The 25,237-nt window shown below is 39.2% G+C and overlaps 1 protein-coding gene across 5 annotated transcripts in view; it reads left to right on the top strand.

Annotated features, from left to right (window-relative positions):
• Nucleotides 1–17,280, top strand: part of CCNY (cyclin Y) — a 120,283-nt gene extending 103,003 nt beyond the window's left edge. For all 5 annotated transcript variants that reach the window (XM_059473687.1, XM_059473725.1, XM_059473716.1 and 2 more), the window contains 3 exons: nt 4,943–5,109; nt 8,818–8,980; nt 14,731–17,280. In XM_059473687.1, the coding sequence (XP_059329670.1) occupies nt 4,943–5,109; nt 8,818–8,980; nt 14,731–14,847 (447 nt within the window). In that variant the 3' untranslated portion in view covers nt 14,848–17,280. The remainder of the gene's footprint in view (nt 1–4,942; nt 5,110–8,817; nt 8,981–14,730) is intronic.
• Nucleotides 17,281–25,237: the final 7,957 nt, after the last annotated feature.

Here is a 25,237-nt window from a genome sequence, read left to right as displayed (position 1 = left end):
CTTCAATGCTATCTTTAGTTTTCAGTTTCTTCAATCGATTTGTGTTCTGTTGATTGGGATGTTGTGTAACCAACACTCTGCTATCCAGGATCATGGGGAGCCTGACATCTTAGATAACTGGGACAGCACAGGACACTGTGGATAGTTACCATTAAACACTTGGGGAGAGCAGGATGGATTCACCCACCTGCAGATAAACACCCTGGGGATTAGCTGAAGCTCAGCAGTGGCCCTGCTGGAGCAGCACTGCTGGGCCTTGGATGCTGTTGCTGATGCTGATAGTTTGTGCCATGTTACAGTTCTGTGTTTGGATAAAAAAGCCCCCCAGGACCAGTGGTTATAGTGGATGGCCTTGTGCCATTTAGCATGCCACTGCAAGTCCAGGGCCTGGGAGTCAAGATCAGAGACATCCAAACTAGGTCAGCATGGAGTTGTTTCAGGTCTGGCAGATTTAACAGCTGAAGATATGTGCTGAAACAAATCAGTTCTGTACTTCTGCTAGACCTGAAATGGCTTTGCAAGCCATTTAACTGCATTCCTGTGGTGCTACATCTAAGCTAATGAATCTCTCCAGAGTTCATTGAACTTCCAGCCAATTTGGGATTATCTATACACATGGAGTGGTAATTTTATTTAATTAGTATAAAGAAAGTCTCTTTCATTCAGATAAATGAATTTTTAACAGAGGCAAATCACCAAATTGGTTTCACTTATGATTAAATAATAATTTGCTAATACTCCAAGTATAAAGGTCAGTCATTGTGAAAGCCTGGTGTTAGTCTGTGGGAAGAGATAGAAAATAATGCAGTATTGTTCCTTTGAAATCTTAACTCTGTGCAGTGTGCATTCTGACTTGTGCTTAGTTATTAAAACATCTCCAATGAGGTGCAGCTGTTGTCCATCAAAGCTTGTTAGCCTGACACATGTGAAATCATGTGATTCATTCCCAAATGCAGAATGTAGGCTAATCATGATAGTACCAGACTGAGGTGTTGAATCTGTACATAAAAATGTATGGACAGACCAGGCCACTGGCATTTTCCCAAGCCAAATTGTATTTTCATTTCAGCTCGGATGTGAATTATGGTACAAATGAGCTTTCAATATTGTAGTGTTGTTGTTACTGAGTTCTGTTGGTTCTTTGCAAGCTGGAAAGAGTTCAGAAGTGTGAAACCACTGAAAGTTTTTGCTCATGTCACATTTGGTAACTTTAATCTGTATAAGTAGTCTTGTTATCATTCTGTAAAAAATATCTATACATACAGTCATAGAACTAAGTGGGCAATGAGAAATGTGATGAAGATGACTCTTGGATGCTATGAAAGTGCTTGAGCAGAACTAGGTGTTAAATTAATGCAGAATAAACTTGAGTCTTTTGAGAATTCAGCTTTTCAATGTTTAGTAGAGAAGTACTGAAAAGTTCTGCCTCAAAAGCTTACCTTCAGGATGAAGCAAATTTGGAAAAAAATAACAACGGTGCAACAGCTTCAATTTGTTTTAAGCTTTAGTTCCATTCTTGAGCATGGATACAGCTGTTAAAAGTTGGTGGAGGCAAATAATATTTTAACCTCTGGACACTAAAAGCTCTTTAGTTCTAGTTCCATAGAGGAACACCTGTCAAAATAATCAAAAAGACAGATAGTTCTTAGACTTATGCTTTAAAAAAGAAGGAGAAAGAAAAATAGCATTTTTTACGTTGTTTCTTTTGCATTTTTTGTTTTTTGCCATATAAACCAATTTTTTCCAGCATTCTGAGATGGAAATTGTAATATTCTTTTCTATTGTGACCTTTTAAAATTAAATTTTATTATATTGCTTCATAGCAACTAGTTGTAAAGTAGATGTTGAAAGTGTTTTGCTTTTGAAAATTAGGCCAGTGAAATTCATTACAAGAGAAAAGTCCACTGAACCACATAGTACACTCAAAATCCCAGTCTGTTTGATACAAAACCCATATTTAGGAAAATGACCCTTGTGTTTAAGACACTGTTTAATGTTTAGACATAAATGCATACAAATGGTATTTCCATATCTCACATTTACCATTCCAGGGCCAACATTTTCAGTGATTTTTTTTTTTTTTAAATGAGGTGGAGCATGCCTCCCTGTGTGTGTGGGAACACTCACTGGCTTTTGCCAGCAGAAGCAGGTGGTGTTCTCCCACCAGCAATGCATTTGTTTGGGATGAGTAGTGTAGTGATTAACCACCCCACCAGCCTTCCTCTTCAAACAGGCTGGGAGCCACCTGGCCGTTCTCCAGAAGTCTCTCCTGATTCAGCACATCTTTGCAGCAGCCAGAAGCACCCCCTGCAGTAGTGAGAGCATGGCAGACTCTGCCTGTCCTGCTCTGATGTCCCATCGTGGGACATTGTGGGCTTGTACTGTGTCCCACTAGGCCATTGAAATGCTCTGAAATGAAACCAGCTCCATTTATCAGAAACAATTAATTTTGGGCACATTTACATTGGAAACTGCTCTATGTGTATTGCTGTTACGAGGTTGCTCTACATCAGCAGGGCAAGAGCTCAAGTATGTACCAGCCTGAATTTGCCAATCTGCAGTCAGTGGGTTCTCTCTGCGAGAGAGACACAGGGAGAGCTGGAAGAAAGACTGTCTATGTGGCTGGGTGAGCTTGATTAAAAGTTGAATACTTACACTAATGTCTCCCAAAGGTACACTGATGATGTCACAAATCCTGGATTACTGTGAGTTCGCACACTGACTGAGGACCTTATTAAACTTTAACAAGTGTTTGCTGCAAGTAGTCTTGTTCTTTTTCTGTCTTCTCTTACTTAAAACCCAAGACTGAGTAAAGGAGGCCACAGCAAGTGAACAAAATAAATGCTCATTTAAGGCATGTTCAAGAAAAGAGTTGAAAGCTACACTAAGTGCTTTTCTAATGGAGAGCTGTTTATCATCCTCAGTTTTAGTGCTGTATGATAAAGAGCTTTGTTCCAGCAAGCAGTGTATCTGGAGTCAAGCCCAAATTATCACCAGGGAAGCAAGAGTGATTTTTCACAGCCCTCAACATGCTATTGGAAGATGCATCAATATGGTAATGAAGTAGGTGTAGGAATAGTCTCATCAAACTCCTATTTAAATTTTAATTCTGATTTCTCAAGTATGTGCCGGTGGGAAAATAGTGGCAAGTTTATGCTGCCTTTTTACTGAGGTGTAATTTCATCTGCTGTGCAGATGGACCCTGACAGGCTTGAGAGGCTGGCCTGTGCAATACTCATGAAGTTCACCAAGGCCAGCTGAAAGGTCCTGCACGTGGGTCAGGGCAGTCCCAAGCACAAAATGCAGACTTGAGAGCAGCCCTGCCAAGGAGAACTTGGATGTGTTGGCTGGGGAGGGGCTGGATGTGTGCAGTGTGCTCTCATAACTCAGAAAGCCAAGCGTGTCCTGGGCTGCATCCAAAGCACTGTGGGCAGCAGGTGGAGGGAATCTGTCCTTCTGCTCTGTTCAGCCGAGTGCTGCATCCAGCTTTGGGCTCTCTGACATTAGAAGGGCATGGATCAGCTGGAGCAAGTCCAGAGGAGGGTGATGAAGCTGGTCAGAGGGCTGAAGCACATCTCCCATGACAGGCTGAGAGAGCTGGGGCTATTCAGCCTGAAGAAGAGAAGGCTCTGGGGATGCCTTGCAGCGGCCTTCCAGTACTTGAAGAAGGCTTACAGGAAAGCTGCAGAGGAACATTTTATGAGGGTTTTTAGTAATAGAACAAGGGCTATAAATGGCTTTAGCCTGAAGGAGGTTAGATTACATGTTAGGAAGAAATTCTTTACTATGAAAGACACTGAAACAGGTTGCCCAGAGAAATAGATACCCCATCCCTGGAAGTGTTCAAGGCCAGGCTGGATGAGACTCTGAGACCCTGTCTAGTGAAAGATGTTCCTGCCCATGACAGGAGAGTTGAAACTACATGGCTTTTGAAGGTCCTTCCAAGCCAAACCAATCTATGATTCTATGTCTTTCCTTGCAATATAATTCTTACCTGTTTACATTTTCTTCTCTAAGTGCCTTTGAATTTCAGCCCCCACAAAATCCTTACTTAATTGTTTTTATCTTTCTAAGCTATAAAGTTCTCTCTCTTTATAAGCTAGAGTTGTACATTAGAAAAGATAGATTTTTTCTGATTTTTGTATGCTCTATCTACTATAAATATGGAATATTCATTCTAAATCTGCTAAAACTGGATGTGAAAAGTTGGGATTTAAAAGGTTTGCATTAACAGTAGAGAGTCAAATTCTGCATTGGTGTGAAGCAAGTTATCTGCTAATTTGAGTGGTATAATATTATAACTTCCATATGTTCTCTGCTTATGGAACTCCCAGTGCTAGTGTATTGCTTTAAAGAAGTTTTCTGCTTCCCAGGGATGACTCCAGGGAATGCTGTATTTTCATTATTTGAGGAGCAGTTTTGCTTGCAAAGTTGATAAATTGCCTTGTGTGATATAGAGTGTGAGGAGCTTGTTTACACAGGCTGTCTGGAAAAGACAGTGTTTTGCACCGAACCCCCTAGTAGTGCAGACATCAGGGAGAGCTATGTGCCATCTTCTTACTGAGCTTTGTGTTTCTGCAGTCTCAACATAACGGATTTTGTACATCAAAGTCTTTTCAGAATGATCTGCTAAGTAAAAAGTCAAACTTCCATCTTCACTAATGGGCTTGACACATAATTTGGAATTTTGTTCTTAAATAACAGTGATTTGCCTTCCTTAAGAAGGAAAATATTTTATAATATTTTTATTTTATTTTTAATAAATAAAATAAATATATAAATATAAAGTATTTATATTTAATTATCTTACAATAAAATAATCTTCTTGAAAGCATTTTTGACAGCATACTGTTTCAGAATTGCTGGAATGTGAATAATTTTCTTTTTCATTTCTATTTAGTAGCACAATAGATCAAGTCTTGATTTTGATGTGTTTCCACAGGTATATCTTGAAAGACTCTTAACTTATGCAGAGATAGATATCTGTCCAGCAAACTGGAAGCGAATAGTACTGGGGGCAATTCTACTGGCATCGAAAGTGTGGGACGACCAGGCAGTGTGGAACGTGGATTACTGCCAGATCCTGAAGGATATCACAGTGGAAGACATGTAAGTGAAGGTTGTTTATCTTTGTCAATGAATGCCAACATCTGTGTCTGTGAGGGGGGTGGGAAGTTCTTTCGTAAATTGTGTGAAATTTGTATATTTGTGTTGTATCTAAACATGGTGAATGCTGATAGATGGCATGAGGTCGGCTTGACAGCTGCTTACATGAAAGACATGAATTATTTTTGTTTTCTGGTTGAAGTGTATTTTACCACTGGATATTCAGGCACAATAATGAAAACAGATCTACGGAATATTTAAATGTATGGTTTGATAAAATTCCCCACATCCAGTGAGCCTGCATATATTCACTTCAGCATCTTTTCCTGTCGTGCTACTTCTCCATGCACAGAATGGACATGTAAGGCAGGAAAGGAAGTTATCTTAATGACCTTTAGATGATCACCCAGTTATTTATTGCCATTATTTAACATGGATGCTTTTGGGTTTTGATATTTCCCCCCCGCCCCCGCCCCCCCCCCCCCCCCCCCCGCTGTTCTGCTCTACTAGTTTTCAAGATGTTAAAAATCCAAACAGAATGAGGTTTCCAAAATAAAAGAGAGATATAAGATGGACAAGACCCAAAATCAGGCCCTTCACATTTCTGTGTGCAATATTCCGTGCCAAAGAATTTGCTAATGTTTCCTTAACAGATTGAGTGGAATTTGAGTAATTTTACAAGGTACTTTTCCCCTTGATCCTTTTCTTATGCTTTTTGAGCATTCAGTAGCAGTGGGGGTCTCCCTCCATTCGCTTCTCCTGGGTGCTTTTAAAGTGTTGCTGAAGCTGGGACCTGAGCTCAAGTGCTGAACAGCTTGAAGCAGTCACAGGTTTGACTGTGCCATATGACAGTATTAATCAGGAATGGTTATAAAAGTGAGGTTTGAAATGGATAATTCTCAGTGCTTTTCTTGAAGGCGGTGTGAACGGAAACAAAAAAAGAAGTTATTGTTTCTGACAAACACATGTGATGGTGCTGCTGTTAGAAGCTGCACTTGAGCTGTGTAACACCCATACTCACATGGCAGACCTGTGCTCACATCAGCCCTTTTCTGCACTGCTTATTCCCTAAGCCAAACTGTGATGAGTCCTTGTCCCCAAGGATTTTTAGCTTCTTACCCTTTCCTTGTAAGATTTTAGGATTCTGACAAACTGGAAACCCTGAAGCCTCTGAGGAGCCTGCGTTTTCTCTGTGTACTTGGTGATCTTCATGGGCTTTGTGTTTAGGGCTCTGTGTGAATCCCCCAGCAAAGATTCTGGTGCTAATATTCCTGCTTTCAGTTTTCCAATTTTTGTTTTCATCCTATCTGCAATGGATTTTTTTGGTGGATTTTTTTTTTCCTTCTTATTTTTTAGTTAGCTGGGACAGTACAGTATGATGATTTTGAAGTCTCTGGCTCTAAGCAAGACAGGGCCTTTCATTGTATTACTAAGGCAGAAGATCTAGGTCAAAATCTTCAATTTGTGTGAATCACTCAGCATAAGTGTATCTTGCAAAACATCAGACAGACCTTTCAGGGTTTTATAAATTAGTATCAGTGCAGTGAACTGTGCCTAAAAGTGAGTGGAGAACTTGGGAGTACTGAAGTGCACTGGGTCCCTGTAGTCTTGTATGTGGCATTACATTGAATTTCTGACGAGTGGCCCAGGAAAGCACATACTTAAAGCAGTCTGAAGGAGATGTATGGGGTAAGAAGGGTATGGTGGTTAGTTAAATTATATAAGTTCAGTAAGAAATATTTGTGTAGTTTTGTCCTTTCTGATCTGTAGCTAGTCTACTGATCCAACTTTGAGATCCTGGAGATGGGGATAATAAGAAACTAAGGCTGTGTATTTGAGGGTACCCTTCAAATGGGGTACAGCCAATGTCTTCTGCTAGTAAACTAGGCTTTATATTATCAATTAATATAACTTTAGGCTTATCTTGCAGAATGTACAACCTTGGCAGTATAAAAGCACATGTAAGGGTAGTATTTTGTTTCTCTTTATGGACATTTTTTACTTGGATTTTTAAGTTGGAATCTTCAACAATGTGAATTTAAGCCAAAGACTTCATATATCCAGCTTTCAGTTATTAATTGGTGTTTATCATTAAATAAACAGAATTTTGACACAGAGAGTGAGGATAAGGAAGGACAATGCTTATGATGTAAGAATTATAAAAGGGTAAAGAGTGAGAAGGAGAAAAAAAATTCAGTGTTAAAAAACTACTGCACCAGTACTTTTTATCTTCAGATCCTTCCTCTTCTACTGCCAACCGTGCAACTTCTCGTTCATATTTCTTGCGCATTTGTACAGCAGTCAAAATGTGCAAAATTGAAGACAATTCCCACTGGTAGCACAGCAGTGCAGTCTCTGGGCTCTTTAGGAAACATTGATGGCTTTCACCACCCATTTATTTTTTTTTATTTCTCATATCTTGAAATCATTGTTTTGAATGTATCATATATCCCTGCTTAAGTATTAAGTAGGATATCCAAACAATTTATGGAAATATCCAGTCTTTCATTTTGTCAGTTGGCTTATTTCTCAATGTACTTTTTAATGTATTGGTGTAGGTAATAATGTTTTTGTATACCAAAGTTTTACAGGGTAGGAGCCCAAACAGGAGCTTAGTTCCTATCAGATATTTTGACAAATATTTTCCTTTAGATGCTGGAAAACATGTGATCACCACTGTGAATTTTGGTTGCCACGTCTAAGGGAAAAATTGCTTTATTCTGTTCATAAAGAGAGTATGATGAAAAATTCAGGTTTCCCATGACTAATTCTAAATGATTGATTATGAGGAGCTGCAGGGAGTAAATATGTTCTTCAGTAATTTATGTGTTAGAGTAATTTGCAGCGTTTATGAGAGGAGCCTGACAAATTTAGGACAAATTTGTGTGTGTGTTGTTGTGGCATAGCTGTGTGTGCAGACCCACCTAGTGGAGGTAAAGCAGAAACTACGAGAAATTTTTTTCCCTGCTAGGTTTTCTTTCCAAAATCGTGTTAGCTAAACTGATAAAGGTGCCCTTTCACCAGCAAAACTTTGTGTCTGGATTTGATTGGCATTGCAGTGGCAGCTGCAAGGTGCAGCATTGTTGAAAGCGAAGGGAGATGACCCATCTTGTTGTTGATCAACATTGACTCCGATTTATTGATTAAATCAGCCACTTTATATTACAGTGTTAATTAACTTCATGCATATTGCAAAATTCGAGCTCACGATAGGTTACAGAGAAAACTCTAACCCCTCCTTTTGTTTTACAATACCTGTGGTTTGTTTATTGAAAACAGGACCAGCGTTCTCACTGTGATATGAAAAGTTCTCAAAACCTTCATATCTGTTCCCAGAGCAGCCAAAGACTGTTATGAGAAGACTGTCTGAGAATCCTGCTGTTTATAGAAAAGGTGTCTGAGAACCTAGTTATTTACAAAATCAAGCCTGGGAACTGCTGCTTTACAGCTGCCTTTTACTTTCCCATCAGCTGTATACTTTCATGGCCTCTTTCTTTAAGCCATGCTTGAACCAGGCTCTCCACACAGCATCTCTCATATTCCTCATTGGTGTGATAGAACTTGGAAGAGGAGGTCAAACCTTAGGCTGGGATAATGGCGGATAGCAAGAATAAAAAATGAACTTGGTTTGTACCATTTTCAATTTAAAGTAAAATTACATTCAGAATGCACAGTCTGAAATATGCTTCCATGTTTATCTTCTTTCCACAGGAATGAGCTGGAACGCCAGTTTCTTGAGCTGTTACAGTTCAATATTAATGTTCCCTCCAGTGTTTATGCCAAGTATTATTTTGATTTGCGTTCCCTGGCAGAAGCGAATAACCTGAGTTTTCCCTTGGAGCCCCTCAGCAGGGACAGGGCATATAAACTTGAGGTAAGGCTTTTTAGATTGCTCAGTGTTAAATGTATAGGGGGAGTGGGAATTTCTGTGCTGTTTCTCCCATCTCTTCCCAGATACTCCCATGAGATATTAGAATATCATAAGCCTGATTTTCATAATGGTTTTGTTTGAGTATTCATGGCTATGGGGACAGCTTTTAGACCCAGTTTGCTTCTTACCTTGCCTTCCTTTCCATTTCTTTTCAGTTGCAGTTGTCTGTATTGGCCTTGTGGAAGTACCCACAAGTTTTATAATTATTGTATTCACGGTCTAGTGTTGTTTGTTCATTTGGTTTCTTAAAACTGATTATCCACCTTAAATGACACAATATTAACAACCATTGCTGATAATAGCTGTTCCATGTTCTTCTTCTGTAAGTGCTCAGTTTCATGTGGATCCAAGTTTATCTCCCATGATGTTTTTCTCAGTAAAGGGAGAACAGAAATGAGCACATGCCTTCAGTGAATAAGTCATGGATGGTTATGAGATGTGGATATCCCATATGCCAGAAGCACTGTTGGATGGTGTGGGCACTCCGTCTCACTGTGAAATGCTGGGCACTGTGAATACCACAGACAAAGGAGGAATTGAAATTATCAGCTAATTGTGGGCCCTTTGCAAGACTGCAACATATTTTTCCTCATTTTTTGGATATGATTTTTGAAATATGGGCATTATTGCACTGGGTGTGCATTTTGTTACTAATTTTGAAAATTTTCGTTAGATGCTGGCTGTTTTTAACAGTACACATCTTTAATTACATAACGTCTCTGCACTGGAGGTTGTTTGCCTGTGGGTTAGACTGAGCTTTGCATGTTCTGAAATTCCTAGTGCTCCTGTGGAGCAGGCAGGCAGTTCTGTGCACGTTTTTGTGGGGGGGGAAATGGTACGTGGGAGAGTTAATTGACTTGTTTGTGACTCTAATGGGAGCTAAAAGTGGTGGAGAAAGAATCAAAGAAAATTTCATTTAAGTTTTATTTCCCATTCTTTCTAAATATTCTTCCTAAATTGCACAGGTAGCTTCAATAAGAATGTCATTCTCTGTATGGAGTGTGATCTAAATCTGCATCAGATTTTGTTTCTATTAAAGAGAATATTAAAAAAAAATAATTTGGATTGTAATTTTACTTGAAAAGAGGTGTTTTACTGAGTTAGGGGAGTCTTGATAGTAAGTGCTATTATATGTATCAAAATTAAATTAATTGCTTTTTGATTTAGCCCACAGTTTCTTAAAACTGTCCATCTATATCACACACAATGTATAACAGCATGTTACAAATGAATGCAACAATGATGCTCCTAAAACCTTAGAAGGGAAAAAAAAATGGGAAATTATGGTAAATAGACAAAGAATACTGGTAATTCTTCTGTACTAGCTAAAGAAAGGGCATATTTAAAAAGAACTAATGGAATATTTTTTCAATAAATCTGTATTATTAAAAACTTCCCCATTGGGCATGCTTTGAGCTGCCAGCAGAAGTTGGCTGTAAATAACCCTGCCAGCCAGGGGATGTCTTCAGGGTAGAGGAGGAGTATCTGCTGTGAACCAGCTTGGTCTGCCACCTCCTTGCCTCTCTGTTCTGTGGCCAGAAGGAAGGGAACTGCCTTGTTCCCTGGCAGTACATGGTTGTCATTAGTGTGCCCTTGAAACTACTTGACAGCATAATTTATAACCCAGTTCCCTGAGCACAGTGAAGCATTTCGCTTGCCAAGAGTCATCAAAATGCATTTGCAGCACTTCTGTAGTCTCTCGTGTGCTGTTCAGACCAGAGTTCTCTGTTTTAAAACAGTTGCCTGGATTGTCAGGTGGAGTAGATGAAGTACCACACAGGCTGTGATATTTTTGATACTGAGAGAAGAGCTGCAGTCTGTGATGAAAGACAACAGCCTCACAGCAAATGTATTCATGCAGGGGAAGGATTTGCCTTGTGTGATAAACTAGAGAGACCTTGCTCAGTCCTAAGATTAAAGCAACTTATGGCATTTGAGATCACAAAAGGTGTTGTGTGGAGAAATAGCTGTATTATAAAATATTTTTGATATTTTTGCATTTTAAATTAATTTGTTATATCTGAAGTAGAAGCATTAGATCTGACATGGCAGAATCTGCATTGTGATTTCTGCAAACATCATGGAGTTGACATAACCATGATGATGAAAAAAGACCCTAAAATGACCTAAAAGGATGAGGCCAGTAAGAAATGTACCTCATCACAGGGAAATGCTGGACAAGATCCATCAGCATAGAGGTGTTACGAGAGATTGCAGTACTTGTTAAGCATTACATCACTTTCTCCAGCATCTGCAGTGGATGTTTTATCTTACGTCATGTTCTCAGAATTGACACTTAAAAAGCGGCTATGTCTTTTAAATGACAAAATGAAAGTAATTTTTTTTTTTTACTTTTTAATTATCTGTGGACTGAAGTGTCCTGATTTTGTTATACCAGTCCACCTAGTAGCCAGAAACCATTTTTATGAACTCTCTTGTTTTTTTCTCCTGTTCTATGGAATCAGGCAGGTTAAAAATGGCAAATAAACTTTCATTAGATCATCCACTCTGTCCACCTGCCAATGCTGTTTGTTCCAAACAGCATGTGTTATAGTGTGTTTTGTTCTTCCTTTTAATTATGTCAAATGTTACGGCTTTCTTTGCTTTTCCTGAGACCTGCTTTCTAATATGGGAGAATTTTTTCTGCCAAGAAGGTTGTTGAGTGTCCAGCCTTAATCTGTTATTTCATCATTTCCTACTCTTGCACCTGGTTTTTTCTGCCATCTACTGAGCTAAATATGAGTCATATTCTCCTCTTTAGGTTAAGTAGACAAAATGTGTCTGTCCTATTGCTGCTTGTGATCTGTGCTTGTTCCAAGGTTAGATTTTCTAAGAGCATTCATTAGTGCACTCCCAGTTTAACTGATGCTGTCTGAGATCTTTCTTGTTAGGATGGTACTTGAGCACATAGTTCAAACCCTTTGAAATACTTGCTGTTTTCTTGACCCTAAAGAGATACAGTCCCATAGATCAAACAGACAAAACCAGGAGAAAAATATGTAAGTTACAGAGAAGTGTCTGTATATGTCTTCAGCTTTCCACTGTCACAGTAACTTGATTGCAGTTGTATGATCAGAACCCTCAAAGCCAGGAGGAAAAGGAAGAGCAAAACAGAGCAAAACTCACCTTTTTGAGTCTTAGGAGTAACCAGTTGTGCTTTTCTTGTGCTTTATAAATTAAGGAGAACTACCTGCTGTTTGTCCCTGCTCAGTTTCCTCCGGTTTGTCAGTTTTTGGAGGGTGTGCAGCACTCACAGTCTGTGCCTTTGTGCATTCCTGAGAGTGAGCCCATAACCAGCTGTGCTGCTTTCCTGCCCTGCACAAATGTGCATGCAGCCAAAATTTGTACTGCTGCTTCTACTATTACTGCTGCTGCTACTACAGCCATTCTCCAGCCTTCTTTCTCCTTACTTGTCCCCTCTTCCAGTGATAGAATCTCTAGGAGAGTCATATAACTCAGCAGAGGAACTGACTCGAGTTCTGTATGCATGGGTATAATGGAAGAATAGATATGTGTATGCATTCTAGCTGAATACATACATTACAGCCAAGTCCAAAAAAATTCACATGATGAATTAGTGTTGCTGGTTTTAAAGAATGTTTTGATTTGAGATGAAAAATGGTCCCTTGCAACTGTCAAAAATTGGTTTCTTTTTCTAGCGATAAAAGCAACAGAATTATCAGATGGTAGGTCATTATAGCTATTTTGATTTATTTTAACTGAAGGACAATAATAAATATTTACCATTTTCTGCTTTTTTTTGTTTCCCCATATGTTATAACAAAGTTGACTAACTACCTTGCCAAGTATGCTCCAAATGTTGATTTTCTAACTTACTTGCAGATGAAGAGGCATCTTTAGATACTGAGCTGCTTTAAATGGCAGTGTGTTTCTTATCCATATGATTCATCAGCATAGCCTAGAGATGCCAAATATTAAGTGCCACTTCCAAGCAACAATTCATTTTGTCTGACCAAGTGCCAAAACAGAAATTTTCCTGTGTCACACAGGCAATTTTGAAGTGATTACCTTCTCTGACTGTTTGATGCCTAAGGTAATAGTCTGATTTGAAAGCTGAAAGAAGCTGAGCTCACCTAAGTACACCTCTTTGTCATGCCATGCCTTGGCACATGATTTCATGGATAAATGTTTTTAACCCATTGAATTGCCTCAACTCTCTTAGTCCATTAAGTTCCTGGTAAATTAAATAAGGTTTTATTAAGCAGTTGTAAGTGAATGAAGTTACAGTCTAAGAAGTAATATGAATACCTTTATTATTTTATTCTGTTGTTCTCTTTGTGTGCACCATGAAGGAAAAACGCGTTCAAGAGTAGTCTTAACAAAAACGTAGTTTTCAGCTAAAAAGTAGCATCTGTTCTCTTGGTGGTGGTAGGTTTTATGTTGGTTTGGGTTTTGGGTTTGTGTTTTATTTTTCTAATTTTATGTTTTGTGGATGGCTTGGCCAGAGCATTAGGTGAATGTGCTCTCAGATGTATGAGCAGTATGTTTCTGCCATACCTGCCTCTGGTCTTTGCAGGACTATTCAAATTAAAGGACTCTTCGCTGCTACAACTTCTATAGCAGTGCTATAGAAGTAAAGATGAAGAGTGAAAATTATGATCCATGGAGTCAGGATGTTTAATTATTTGTAATGCCTTGTGTTATAATCAAACATTCTACTGGGTTTGTTTGTACAGTGGTCTTTATTAAACATCTTATCTTAAGGCATAACTTGAAAGCATTCCTGAGTAAATAAAAAATGCTGCGTTAGTTTGTTGTATTTTTGAATTTGACCTTGAGTACTCCTTGCAGTGAGCTTTCTCTGCAGCTCTGCAGTTTGATTGCCAGAGTTAACATCCCTACTGATGCCAACCACAGCTTGTCCCAGCCATATGAACTCTAATAGACAGGCTATTTTAGGGAACAGTAAATTCATGCATGTGAGGTCCATAATAAATACTATTTTTAAACTTGGCTAAAACAATAGAAGAGACATCAAACATTAACTCCAGTATAGCATAAAAGGAGTTGACATTTGAATAATGTTTGTCTCTCTCTTCAAAAGGTTTAAAAATGACTATGTATTTATAACATGAATTAAATTATTCTGAATATGAGTTTCATTTCCCTATATATATGGAATTATATAAGATAGCCTGGTCACTTAAAAATTATCATCTGCTTCTGAAAGGTGGGTTAACATCAGCTTGGGAGGCAAAGCAGAGTGAGTGTTCTGCAAGACCATTTCTCAAAAGAGAAAAATATAATACAAGATTTTTAGGAAATAAAACATTTAAGGGCCATTCCATTTTTGAATTCTCCAAATACACTTACAGTTTCTATAGTTGTTAAGTTTTCCACGATTTTTGATTTATGAAGGATTATACATCAGTTACTTTGTAGAAATGGATAAGCATTGTCAGCTGCCTCAGTGAGGTTTGTGATGGCTCACCTGCAGAGACAAGGCTTGGGGTATGCTGAGTCCTTCTGAAGCTGCCACATTGGGCAATGCAAGCCTTTCTTCCAAGACAAATGAGATGAAAACTAGGATTTGAGGAGAATGTCTTCATGTCTTTTGCTTAATGATGTAACTTTTGTAATTTCACCTGTATGAAGAAATCTGCATCTAGTCTTGCTTTACCTGTACAGCTGTGGGCATTGCCATTGAGGGTTTTTCATCTTGTGTCTTGCAGGCCATTTCTCGCCTGTGTGAAGATAAATACAAGGACTTCAGGAAAGCCGCAAAGAAGCGGTCGGTCAGTGCTGACAATCTGACTGTGGTTAGATGGTCCCCTGCAATTATCTCCTAACAGAGGAGACTGGAATATTCCTACGGACCTACTGTTTCATCCATCCATTTTTTTCAGAGTGGGCTGGGGGCGGGGGGATAAAGAAAAAAAGACTTTTGATTTTTTTTATTTTTAAATCTGTCAAGCTGCCTTTACAGTGCCTCCCCATTGTGTAGCACACGAGTGAAATGCCTAACAGAAGGAGAAATGCAGAAATCGGTGTTTGGGAGAGAAGATCGGCAACAATTATTTTCTCACTTCTACTAACAGCTTTACACTTTTATGAGGAAACAGCAAATCAGGTGCTTGGAAGAAGAAACAAAAAAAATGAAGTAGAGGCAGAAAAATATTTAAGAACTCTGCCATTTTCTATTATATTGTACTCATGAAGGGAAATGGCAGCATGAATAAAAACCCATGTAGTCAGATGACTGTGCACTAGAGGAATGACATTGGGAGAGTTCCATCTTAAAGGTTTCCCTTAATATCTTTTTGTTGTTGTTGTTGTTGGTTTTTTTTGCATTCCTCATTGCTGCTTCCCAGGATAAATTCTTCCCCTTGCACAGCAGGAAATACAAAATCTGTATTTACAGTAGCACAAGCCCCTGAATAAATAGTGTTGGGTTTTTTCACTGCACTTTTCTCTGTAACCTGTCTTATTAGCATTATTCTTCTTAATTATTATGCATATGTTACATATGTTTCTTGTATGCCTTTTATTGTATTTCAAAAGAGAGAACTTGACCATAGTGCTGAACCAAAAGTGTGTACAGGGATCAGAAGATCTTTGTAATTTCATGATGTGTTTTATTTATAGTATACTTGGGTGCGTGTGCCTTCCTGAGTTCTTGGAATCATTTATTTTTTCCTTAATATAAAGATACAGTTGTTAAAGTCTTGAGATGATGATGATAAGACTTGGGCCAAATCTCTGAAATTTGCAACAGATCTTGTGATCCTTTTCGCAGATTTTCATAGCATTAGAAGTTTAGCAAAATTCATCCATTTTGAAGGAGATTTTTTTTTTTTTGTGGACTGACAAGTTCATTCCTTCACCTCCAGGTCCATTGTTGCAAGCAATATTCTCAATTTTTATATGTTTACTTTAAATCAAAGTGAGTCTGTTTGTATAAAATAAAAAATAATAAAAAAATTGTTTGAATGAGAAGGCCTCTAGAAGAGCAGAATGGAAATCTTAATAAGGTATCTGTCACAAGGAGATTTGATTTCGAAGCTAAATACAAACCCTCATGTTTTTCAGTGTAGGTGCTTATAGAAATTAAAAGTAACTGAACTGTGAATATAATTTCCAACTCAGTTGATTGAACTTCTCTGTTGTTATTATTATTTTGCTCTTAACTGTGGCTGTTCCCCCCTTGGCAATTGTAAGAACCTTTATACAAAATAACTTGTCAGTATAAGGATATTTGCTTCATACCACCACAGGGTGATTTTTTCCCCCAGTTGTTTGTTTGTTTTTTTTGGGGGTTTTTTTTGCACAGTTTAGAAAGATAAAGCTGAAAGCTCTCAGTTCCCTGCAATGTGTCCTTGTGACTGTCGCTGAAGGGAATGGCAGCAGATGTCCCTGATTTGTGCACTACTGTTGTAACCCACAAAGATTCCATGTTTGTTTTGTTAAGCCCTATGGGCTTGTAGCTTTCTGGGGGCCCAGAGATGCACACCTGGCTCCCAGAGCGATGCTGATCCAGGGCCTCCGGGCCAGGAGGCACCCACAGGATCACAGCAGAGAAACCAAACAGCTTCCTGTCAGCTTTCCAATGGGATTTGTTTAGTTTGAGACATGAAGGCTTTGTCCATAAATTCTCCTGATGTTCTTTGGGCCTTTAAAATAATCTAATTCTCATCACTTCTTGTTGTGCCAATGCATCAGAACTGTGAGTATCCAAGTCCATTTTCCCCTTGAACATGGAATGTAAGGCAAGTGTTTATAACAAATTACAGCATTTGAAACCTCTTTACAGATAGTATCAAAAGGAACATTTTCAGAACATTTGAAATTCATCCTTTATAAGCATAAATTTAGGCTTTAAAATATGTAAAATATTTTGATTTATCAACACTTTGCTAAACTATTTTCCATTTAACTTGATATCAGGAATATTGGTTTTATCCATTTCTGGGTGATAGAGATATGAACTTTGGATTATGTAAAGATATCAATGCATCTACTATAATTTTTGTGAAGTTTATTAAACTACTTTAAAGATTGTATAGTCTATTTATTGTATGTATGTACATACAGTCTGATACTTTAAAAAGTGGATTCCGTAAAACCTGGCTCAGTCTTGTTTAGACTATTGAATATCGTTTTAGCCTTGTGCACTGGACTCTACCTCTGTATAGGAGAATTTTCCATATTCTTAATTAGTACTGATTCTGTGATTAACTTGGTTATGTTTCTTGCACTAAGAATTAAAAAAAAATCTGCTGTAAGTGTGGATTTTTTCTTTAGTTTTGCCATATGAATCCTCTACGTTTAGATGGATGTTTCATTCCCTCATGGTTATAGAGTAATTCTTTGCTTTTTCTTCTGGTTTGTTCCAAGGTTGCCAAAAAATACAGTACCTGTCAGTAAATCTGAAAAGTGTCTTTTGTTTGCAAGGTATTCTATACCAGGTAATTAAAAATTAATTATTATTTAGGCTTATGTTGTGTTTAGTGTAGTTTTTCAGAAAATACCATTGCAAAGTTAGAGCATCACTGGAGATGTAAGAAGGGAGGAGAACCATATGACATTTTGATTAACAGCACAAAGACATTGTGTATTGCTGTAAATGTTTTCTGGATTAAGGTTTTCATTATTGCTTTGGTCACCGGCTCAGAACTGAAAAGGTGTAGGAGATATAATAAACCTGTCCCTTCAAGTATCATTGTCTTAATGAATTATTTTTATTTGTTGAGCCAGTGGGCCGCTTGTTTGGTCATTTATGTGTTGATAATTGGATCATTATTTGAAAAAGGCATCTTGTAGGGGTTTTAATCATTCATCCGTATGCAGCCCAGAGTTGTTACCATAATTCCTCTTTCCACCTGCAGACCTCTTTATATTTTATTTGCTGTTTGTATTTCATTGTTTGTCAGTGAAATATATCATTCTGACAGTGTCATGTGGGACTGAGAGCACTGGAGTCATGGGATGAAGTGCAAAAACAAAATGATCAAATCACCTTTTTCCACCTTTCACAAACCCAGTCAGCTCTTCAAATGATGCATGTTTTCTATTGCTAAAAATATACAAAATCCTATCTTATAGCAGGGTAATGGATTTGTTTTGTTAAGGATTTGGGGATTTTTCTTAGAGAGAGAGAAATTAGCATATATTGCATAATTGCTGGTTACATTTATGGAGTCTGAACTAATACTTGGTGTTTTAACACCTTTCTCTCCAGCTCCCCTAATGCCAGAAACCTTAGCTATAATATAAAGATTAGAAGTAACAAAAACCTCATCAGAGAAAGGCAATGGTGGCAGATGACAAAATGACATCTGTTAGTGTTGGCTGTATAAAAATAACAGTATGTGGGAGGGAATAGAGGAACTGAAAGAGCAGAAAAAAACCCCAAAATCTTAACACCTGAAGCAACAAATTATTTACAGTTATCCTTAGTTGGTAATGAGCATTTCATTTCCTAGTGATGTGTTTAAACTCCTAATTGAAGTGCTGCACATCCCCTTCAGGCTCGTGTTTCTCTCTGCTTCTTCATGGTCTTCATGTGGAATGCACTCAGCTTAGCTTTTAGCACTTTCCTCACTTCTGTGTAAAACACATTTTTCTGTAATCAGAACCTTTTTTTTTACTTGAATTGGCAGTTGTTGATAACATTTGCCTACTCTGCAGTGAGGTTCCCACTTAGTGTCTCTAATGGTTTCTGAGAAATCAGGTAACTATAAACACAAACATACCTGTGTGAGTTCACTAAGATGTACGTGGAAATCTACTGCACCTGAAGTGCAATATGTGTTTTTCTGCTGGTTTTGTCTGTCTTCTCATCAACTGAACTCCATCTTGAGGAAACCACAGAACTGGTGAGACTGAGCTGCATGAACTAAAGGTAATGATGGCAGATGTGTAGTGACCACTGCTCTGTGAAAATGCTTTAAAAAGGGAAACAAGATTTAGAAGAAAAGCTGCTGCTTATAAGGAAAACAATAGTGATAGCAGACGTAGATTATGATGTTGAAAAGGATTGTTTCACAGTGTGGGAACCTGCTTTCCTGGATCTTATGAGAATCAACAAAAAGTAACTGCCGAGTTGCAGAACCACAGCTTGAAAAGGACTGAATGCGTTGAGGACGTTGAGGCACTGCAACAGGTTGCTGAGACAAGCTGGAGATGCCCCTTCCCTGGAAGGGTTCATGGCTGGAGAATTTGAACTAAATTATCTTTAAAGTCCCTTCCTAATCAAGTTTTTCTATGGTTACAGCTAAGAAAGCCAGGCTTGAGTTTATTTCTTGCCTGGCCTGGATCACTGTGCTCTTCCCACTGAAGAAAGAAGCAGCAGGATGGCAAATTGAAGAAAGGCAGGTGACAGAGCAGGACAACTAGACTCTACTTCTTGTGTTCCTTCTAGAATAGTTGGCCTGATGCAATTTGGTGTGGAAAAAGAGTTGTTGTTTCATGCCCTTTACACCATGTTTAATGTATTTCAGTATTATCAGCAGAGGCTTTCAGCTGTTACACCTGGAGATTTTGTTTGGTGAAGATCTGCTAAGCAAGCTTCTTGGTGTGGTGAAATGGGGCTGTACACCCATGAGTTGTCCAGAACCTCTACTAAGAGTTTGTAAAGCTGGATATGTCAATGGTCTCTACAGATGGAGAACAGCAAATAACAACAAAATGTCAGAAATTGTATTTTGTAAAATACAATTTCTCGATGTACTAAGGTCATTTACCTAATGTACCTGATTTAGTTTCAGACCTTTTTTCCTTGCATCTCTGACGCATGGACTGGGGTGCTGTGGTAACTAATGCAGTAAAACTTTGAAGCTGGAAAATCTCTGGAACTATCACTGCCACCCCTTTGAATTCACTGGCAGTGAAGTGAATCCTCAAAAAGCAGATGAAGATTTACTCATGTGGCATGAGGGCTTCTCTAAACGGGCATTAGAGTAAGACATCACCTTCATGTAAGAGATTCCACAGCACACTTAAGTATAGAGCTAATTCTTCTCTTAGCTGTAGGTTTCCTTGCTTCACTGCTCTGGGTTTTCATGCCCCTGTAGTTTAGATGTTAATATAAATTATTCTCCATGGAAACAGTATCTTGGGAACTGGCAGCTGTGATACCCTTGCTGTCTTATATTTAAACAATACAGATCATCCTGTGGCCACATCCTTCTCTTTCATGTATTTCAGGCAAGTGAAGAAATCTGCTGTAGAAAAAAGAGAGGCCAAAACGATGGGGATTGGTGTGCTAGAAGGGCTGTGAGGCACAATTCAGTGTATATATTTTTAAAATAATCCAGGAATTAAGATGGAGAAATGTATTTGTACTTTCTATGCTGTCAATACCAAAAGGCATTGATGATACTTTGAGAAGTGTGATGGTGTTGAAGCTCTTGGGCAAAGAGTTTAAGGGATTATTCAATGGGACCAGATATGCAGAATGTTTTTCATTGATCTGGGGAGGAGGAAGACCAGGCTGTACTGAGCAAAATGGTACAGAAGAACATGTAAAATACATACACCAGATAATCTTGAACTTCAAGCATTAGAATGGCAGAACTAGCTTGATGTTGGTACATTATTTCAGTGTTTGCAAAGTATTGGTGGTCCCCTTACTTCGATAGTAACATCCTTTTTCTTGTGTGGCATTCCAGTACAAGGTGGTCCTGTGTAGGCAAAAGCTTAGTACATGTTGTTAATTATTAGAATATAATCAGTAATACTTGAAAGCGGACTTTACAAAAAAAGCTAAAATAAAAAAGTAGTAAGAGTTCCTGTTAAGAACAAAAGGTGCAGAGGGTAACCTGATGCTGCTGTAGAGCTTCATCAGTATGAGCATTAAATAATGAGAGTCTCCTGCTTGTGGCAGCTCTCAGTACATGACAGTCCCACTTCTGAAGTCACAGGTTGGGAAGGTGAGAAGAATTGTGGAGAACAACCTCCTACCCATGTCCCCTGGTAATGACAACCCAACTCCAACTACTGTAGTTACAGTAGTTTAGCACAGCAGAGTTTTGAACAGAGATGGAAAATTATTCTTCCAAATTGCATCATTGCTTTGTACAAAAGTAGGAATTGTTTAAATGTGTAAATCACCACCAGCATTTGTAATATTAAATATTTAACTTATTACTGCCAGCAGGTACATACCTTACACCCTGCCATGGGAATGAGTCCACAGTCTGAATGTGCTCTCTGGCAGTGCTTTGTAGGGCACCTATTCTAAGTCTGTCCTCTGGAGGAATGTTTCTTTTAACCCTGGAAAATAGTTGGGTGTATGTTGATAATTTTGAATGTCAGGTAAGGTGATCTTCCAGATCTGCCTGATTCAAGGCTTTGGATCAATGGTTCCTTCAGCTGAACAGAAATAAATGCTTCAAAGCATGAAGTGACAGTACTGACTTCATCTAGAGAAATTGTGGTCATGTCACCCTGTCACTGAGCTTCAGTGATAGAAGGGCTGGCCTGGTTCTTCTGCTTGCCCATTTAATCATGAGTCTCAGTGAGAACATCATTCGTGTTTCTGACCTGGGAGAAATCTGGCCTATGAAATTGTTGCTTTTCTGTGGTGGCCTGTCATTGTAGTACATCAGAAAGGTTTTTTTGTTCTGCTCTGTTTTGCTGGCATGTGGCAGAACAAAGTTGTTCTGTCCTTCAAAGTGTGCAATAGCTGAACCATGTGTTAGCTGAAATTGTGTGCTCAGACATCTGATTCCCAGCTGTGACATTTTCCCTTAACCTTTTCTAAAATAATTTTCTCTTAGAAAAAGGAACCAAGGCAAGCAATAAGTTTTCTCCAAAATATATGGCAAATCAGCATCTTAATTTTTCTATTTCAGATTTTTCTTTATAATTTCAGACTTGAACTTTTCCTTAACAACTCAGTATGTGTGAACATTTATTTTTGGTTCTAATTGCATTAGATAAGGAATTTTTATGGTAGTTGCTAATAGAAAAGGCAATTATTTAAAATGTTATTTGAACCTGTTGTTTGCCCCCTGAGGAATGCATTTATCTTTGACTTACTAAGAATAGGTAAATCCAGTGATACAAGATTGCAGATTTTTGCCCTATCCGCTTCATCCTATTACATGAACAATGAACTTTTAACCATTTTTCAGTATTTGTAAGAAATTTTACAGATTTCTAATACTTTCAGTATAAACTGAGAGCTTCAGAGGACCAGAAGTACAGAGAACAAAAGAAATCTGTAGCTTTGATTTCTAACAATTAGAGAAAAAAAAATTAGAGCAGACTAGTATCTATCTCCCTCCGCTTTATTTCTTAATAAAGTGTCCCTAGAAACAGCTTCAGCATCTGTTTCCAAATGTCCTGTGTTCTCCTGAATTTCTCAGGATTTGAACAGAAAGTCACAACCTCATCAACTGTTTTAACCCTGAGGTATATTTCTGGGGAAATCGGGCTGAAATGCAATATGAAATGGTATGTGACACAGGAGGGTGGGGGAAGGTCTCCTGAGGCAGTGGAAAAGTGCCCTTGAGCTGAGTCAGCACCAGACTGAGGAAACAGGTGAGGAGCTCAGGCTTCCCACCCCACAGGTTCCTTATCCTCATCCTTGCAGCCTGAGCTGCCACTCTGGGCTTTGAAGTGATTGAATTCTGTGGGTCTGCACTGGTTTGTGCTATCAGGTGTATGTGTTTAGGGCACAGGTAAGTGAAATTGGGTCTGTATGACTGGGCAGCCCCAGTGCAGCTCTCACCTAACAGATTTGCAGCTGTTTTTCCCTGCATGGATCTCATGCATCAGTCTTTGCATCTTCCTGGCCTTCCCCTGTGCTGTCCCTGTCACTGTGCCAGTGTCTGGGACCTGGCAGTTCACCTGGCTGGGCCTCCTCCCTGCTCCAATATGTGATATTTGCATGAGCAGCAATGCCTCTCTTGTGTTAGGTTACACAGATGATTGGTGGCCATCCTAGAATGGGTTGGGTCAAAGGCAACCTCAAAGATCACCTCACTCCGAGCGCCCTGCCATGGGCAGGGACATCTTCCACCAGCTCAGGGACATTGTCCACCAGCCCAGGGACACCTTCCACCAGCCCTGATTGCTCAGGGTCCCTTCCAGCCTGGTTTTGTTGCTTTATCTGCACATTCTTCAGCAGTGTCCTTAGTGAGATTTGTGCATGAAATCAGTGGCAAGATGGAAAACTCATCATTTACATTTGTGTAACAACACCTGCCCTGAGAGCAGGGCACTCACCTGAGTGACTTTGGGTTGCTTTATCAACATGAGAAGAGTTGAAGCCTCTAAACCTGAGGGATGAATCATATAATTGCTGAAGACAGGAAGGGGCAGTAGGGGACCACATTACTTGAACTTAAAATTGCTTTTGCCTATCTGACATCACAACCTGGGACAGGAATCCCTGCAGATTAGAAAAGGGTCTGGGGGATTCTGACACAAACCTCTAAAGGGGGAATTGGTCCATACATGAGTAGCTGTAACATTGAAGAGAAAAACTTTATCCTTCTGATTCTTTCTGTGTGAGAAACCACATTATTACTGTGGGGGAATGCATTTTAAGCATGTCCTGAAGCACTCATGCTAAACTTCAAAGATGTAAGACCTTCTAAAGTCTACTTTTTTGTATATAAATGAATATGGCCATTGAAAGAAAGGTCAATTAAATATACATAAATACAAAATAACTTCCTTTGTCATGTACATAAAATAATACAATTTATTCAGGAATGCAGGTATGTCACATACTATGATTCTGTTTGGTGATTTATTGGATTGATTCTCCAGAAATGAAAACATCATTGGCAAATTGTGTGGATTAATGTACTTAAACAACTGCTTTTTGAGGTGTTTCCTATGAGTTTTTTGATGGCCTAAATATTTTTTCCCCAGGAAGGGAAGGCAGTCAAAAGAGAAAGCAGCAAAATGTAAAATATGTGGGGGGAGAAAAGAGGAGAAACTGAAATAGTAACAGCAGTGAGGAGGCACAATACAGGTCACAGGGGAATATATCCATAAATACCTGTGGCCAGTTCTCCTGGGTTTGCCAGTGCTCAGCCCACACCAGTTCAAAGAACTAATGCAATTTTTAATAGTGTCAGGAACACAGTAATTGGTAGCAGTTTTGTAGATTAGATTTAAATGGCAAAGCATCTGTCATAATGCAGAGGAGGCAGAAAGATTGAGCTAATGGCCCTGTTTTGTCTTCTTCTGCTGTGTTTGTGCCTTGCTGTAGTAGTAAAATTTCATTTCTGTTACTGGTACTGAAAGAATTTTCAGTGGAAGCTATTTGCTATCTTGGAGTGACAAAATCACTTTGCTCAGGTGCTCTGAAAGGTTTTGTTGAGGCAAAGGGGGTTGGCTGGAGATATTTCTCAGTTCTGGGGGGGAACCACCTTTGGAAAAAAGCTTTGGGAGAGCAGATGTAGGAATGGGAGGTGGTTTATTCTGTGTTTGTGCAGGACACAGTAAACTGAGAGGCTGAGTTGCTGCTCAAGGGATGGGCAAGTAAATGGGGCATAATCAGTAATGCCTGCTCCTTCATGGAAAATAGACTGTCAGACTATCATTGAAAAACAGGACAAAAATTGGTGTTCTTCACTCTAGGCACACAGTTTGTGGTGATTGGGAGCGGGGCTGCGGCTGAGCCCCATCCCCAGTGGGCACAGCTGTGAGAAGCAGCAGGTGAGCAGCACTGACAGCAAGGAGCCAGGGAGTGCCCAGGGGCACTGACCGACCACCAAAGAACAGAGGGCACACAGGTGCCATGCACCAACATGGGGGATGGAAAAGATTGGGCCAAAGAACAAGAAGAGCCTACACCTGCAGCCTTCTGAAGGGCCAGGATGGTGCTCTGTATGGGCAGACACCTGAAGCCCTCTGATGAGGTGAGGTGTTACTGTGTGTGGGTTGGAGCTTTCTGGAGTTGTATGGTGACACTCTGTGTACTGTGGCTGCCTTGACTGCCACATGTGCTGTGGCTTGTGCTGTGACACTTGCCCATTTCTGCTGTGTTTACCTTCCTAGCAAAATCTTGCTGCTCTCTGCTTTGGCCCCAGCAGGATGTTTGCCAGTGCATTTATCCATCGTGTGAGATTTCCTTGCCTCTGGACAGCACTGGGAGCTGCTCCAAGGTAGGGAGCAGTGCTGTGTGTCCCCAGCCTGCCTTGGGCATGGGTCCTGTGAGGAAATCCACTCTTAATCATTCCTGTCTGTTTTCCTTTGCTCTCTAAGACATTGGAATAA

This window comes from Ammospiza nelsoni, chromosome 1 (genome assembly GCF_027579445.1).
Source record: "Ammospiza nelsoni isolate bAmmNel1 chromosome 1, bAmmNel1.pri, whole genome shotgun sequence".
NCBI classification, from domain to species: Eukaryota; Metazoa; Chordata; class Aves; order Passeriformes; family Passerellidae; genus Ammospiza; species Ammospiza nelsoni.
Note: the sequence above shows the minus strand (reverse complement) of the source record. Positions and strands in the feature narration are given on the sequence as shown.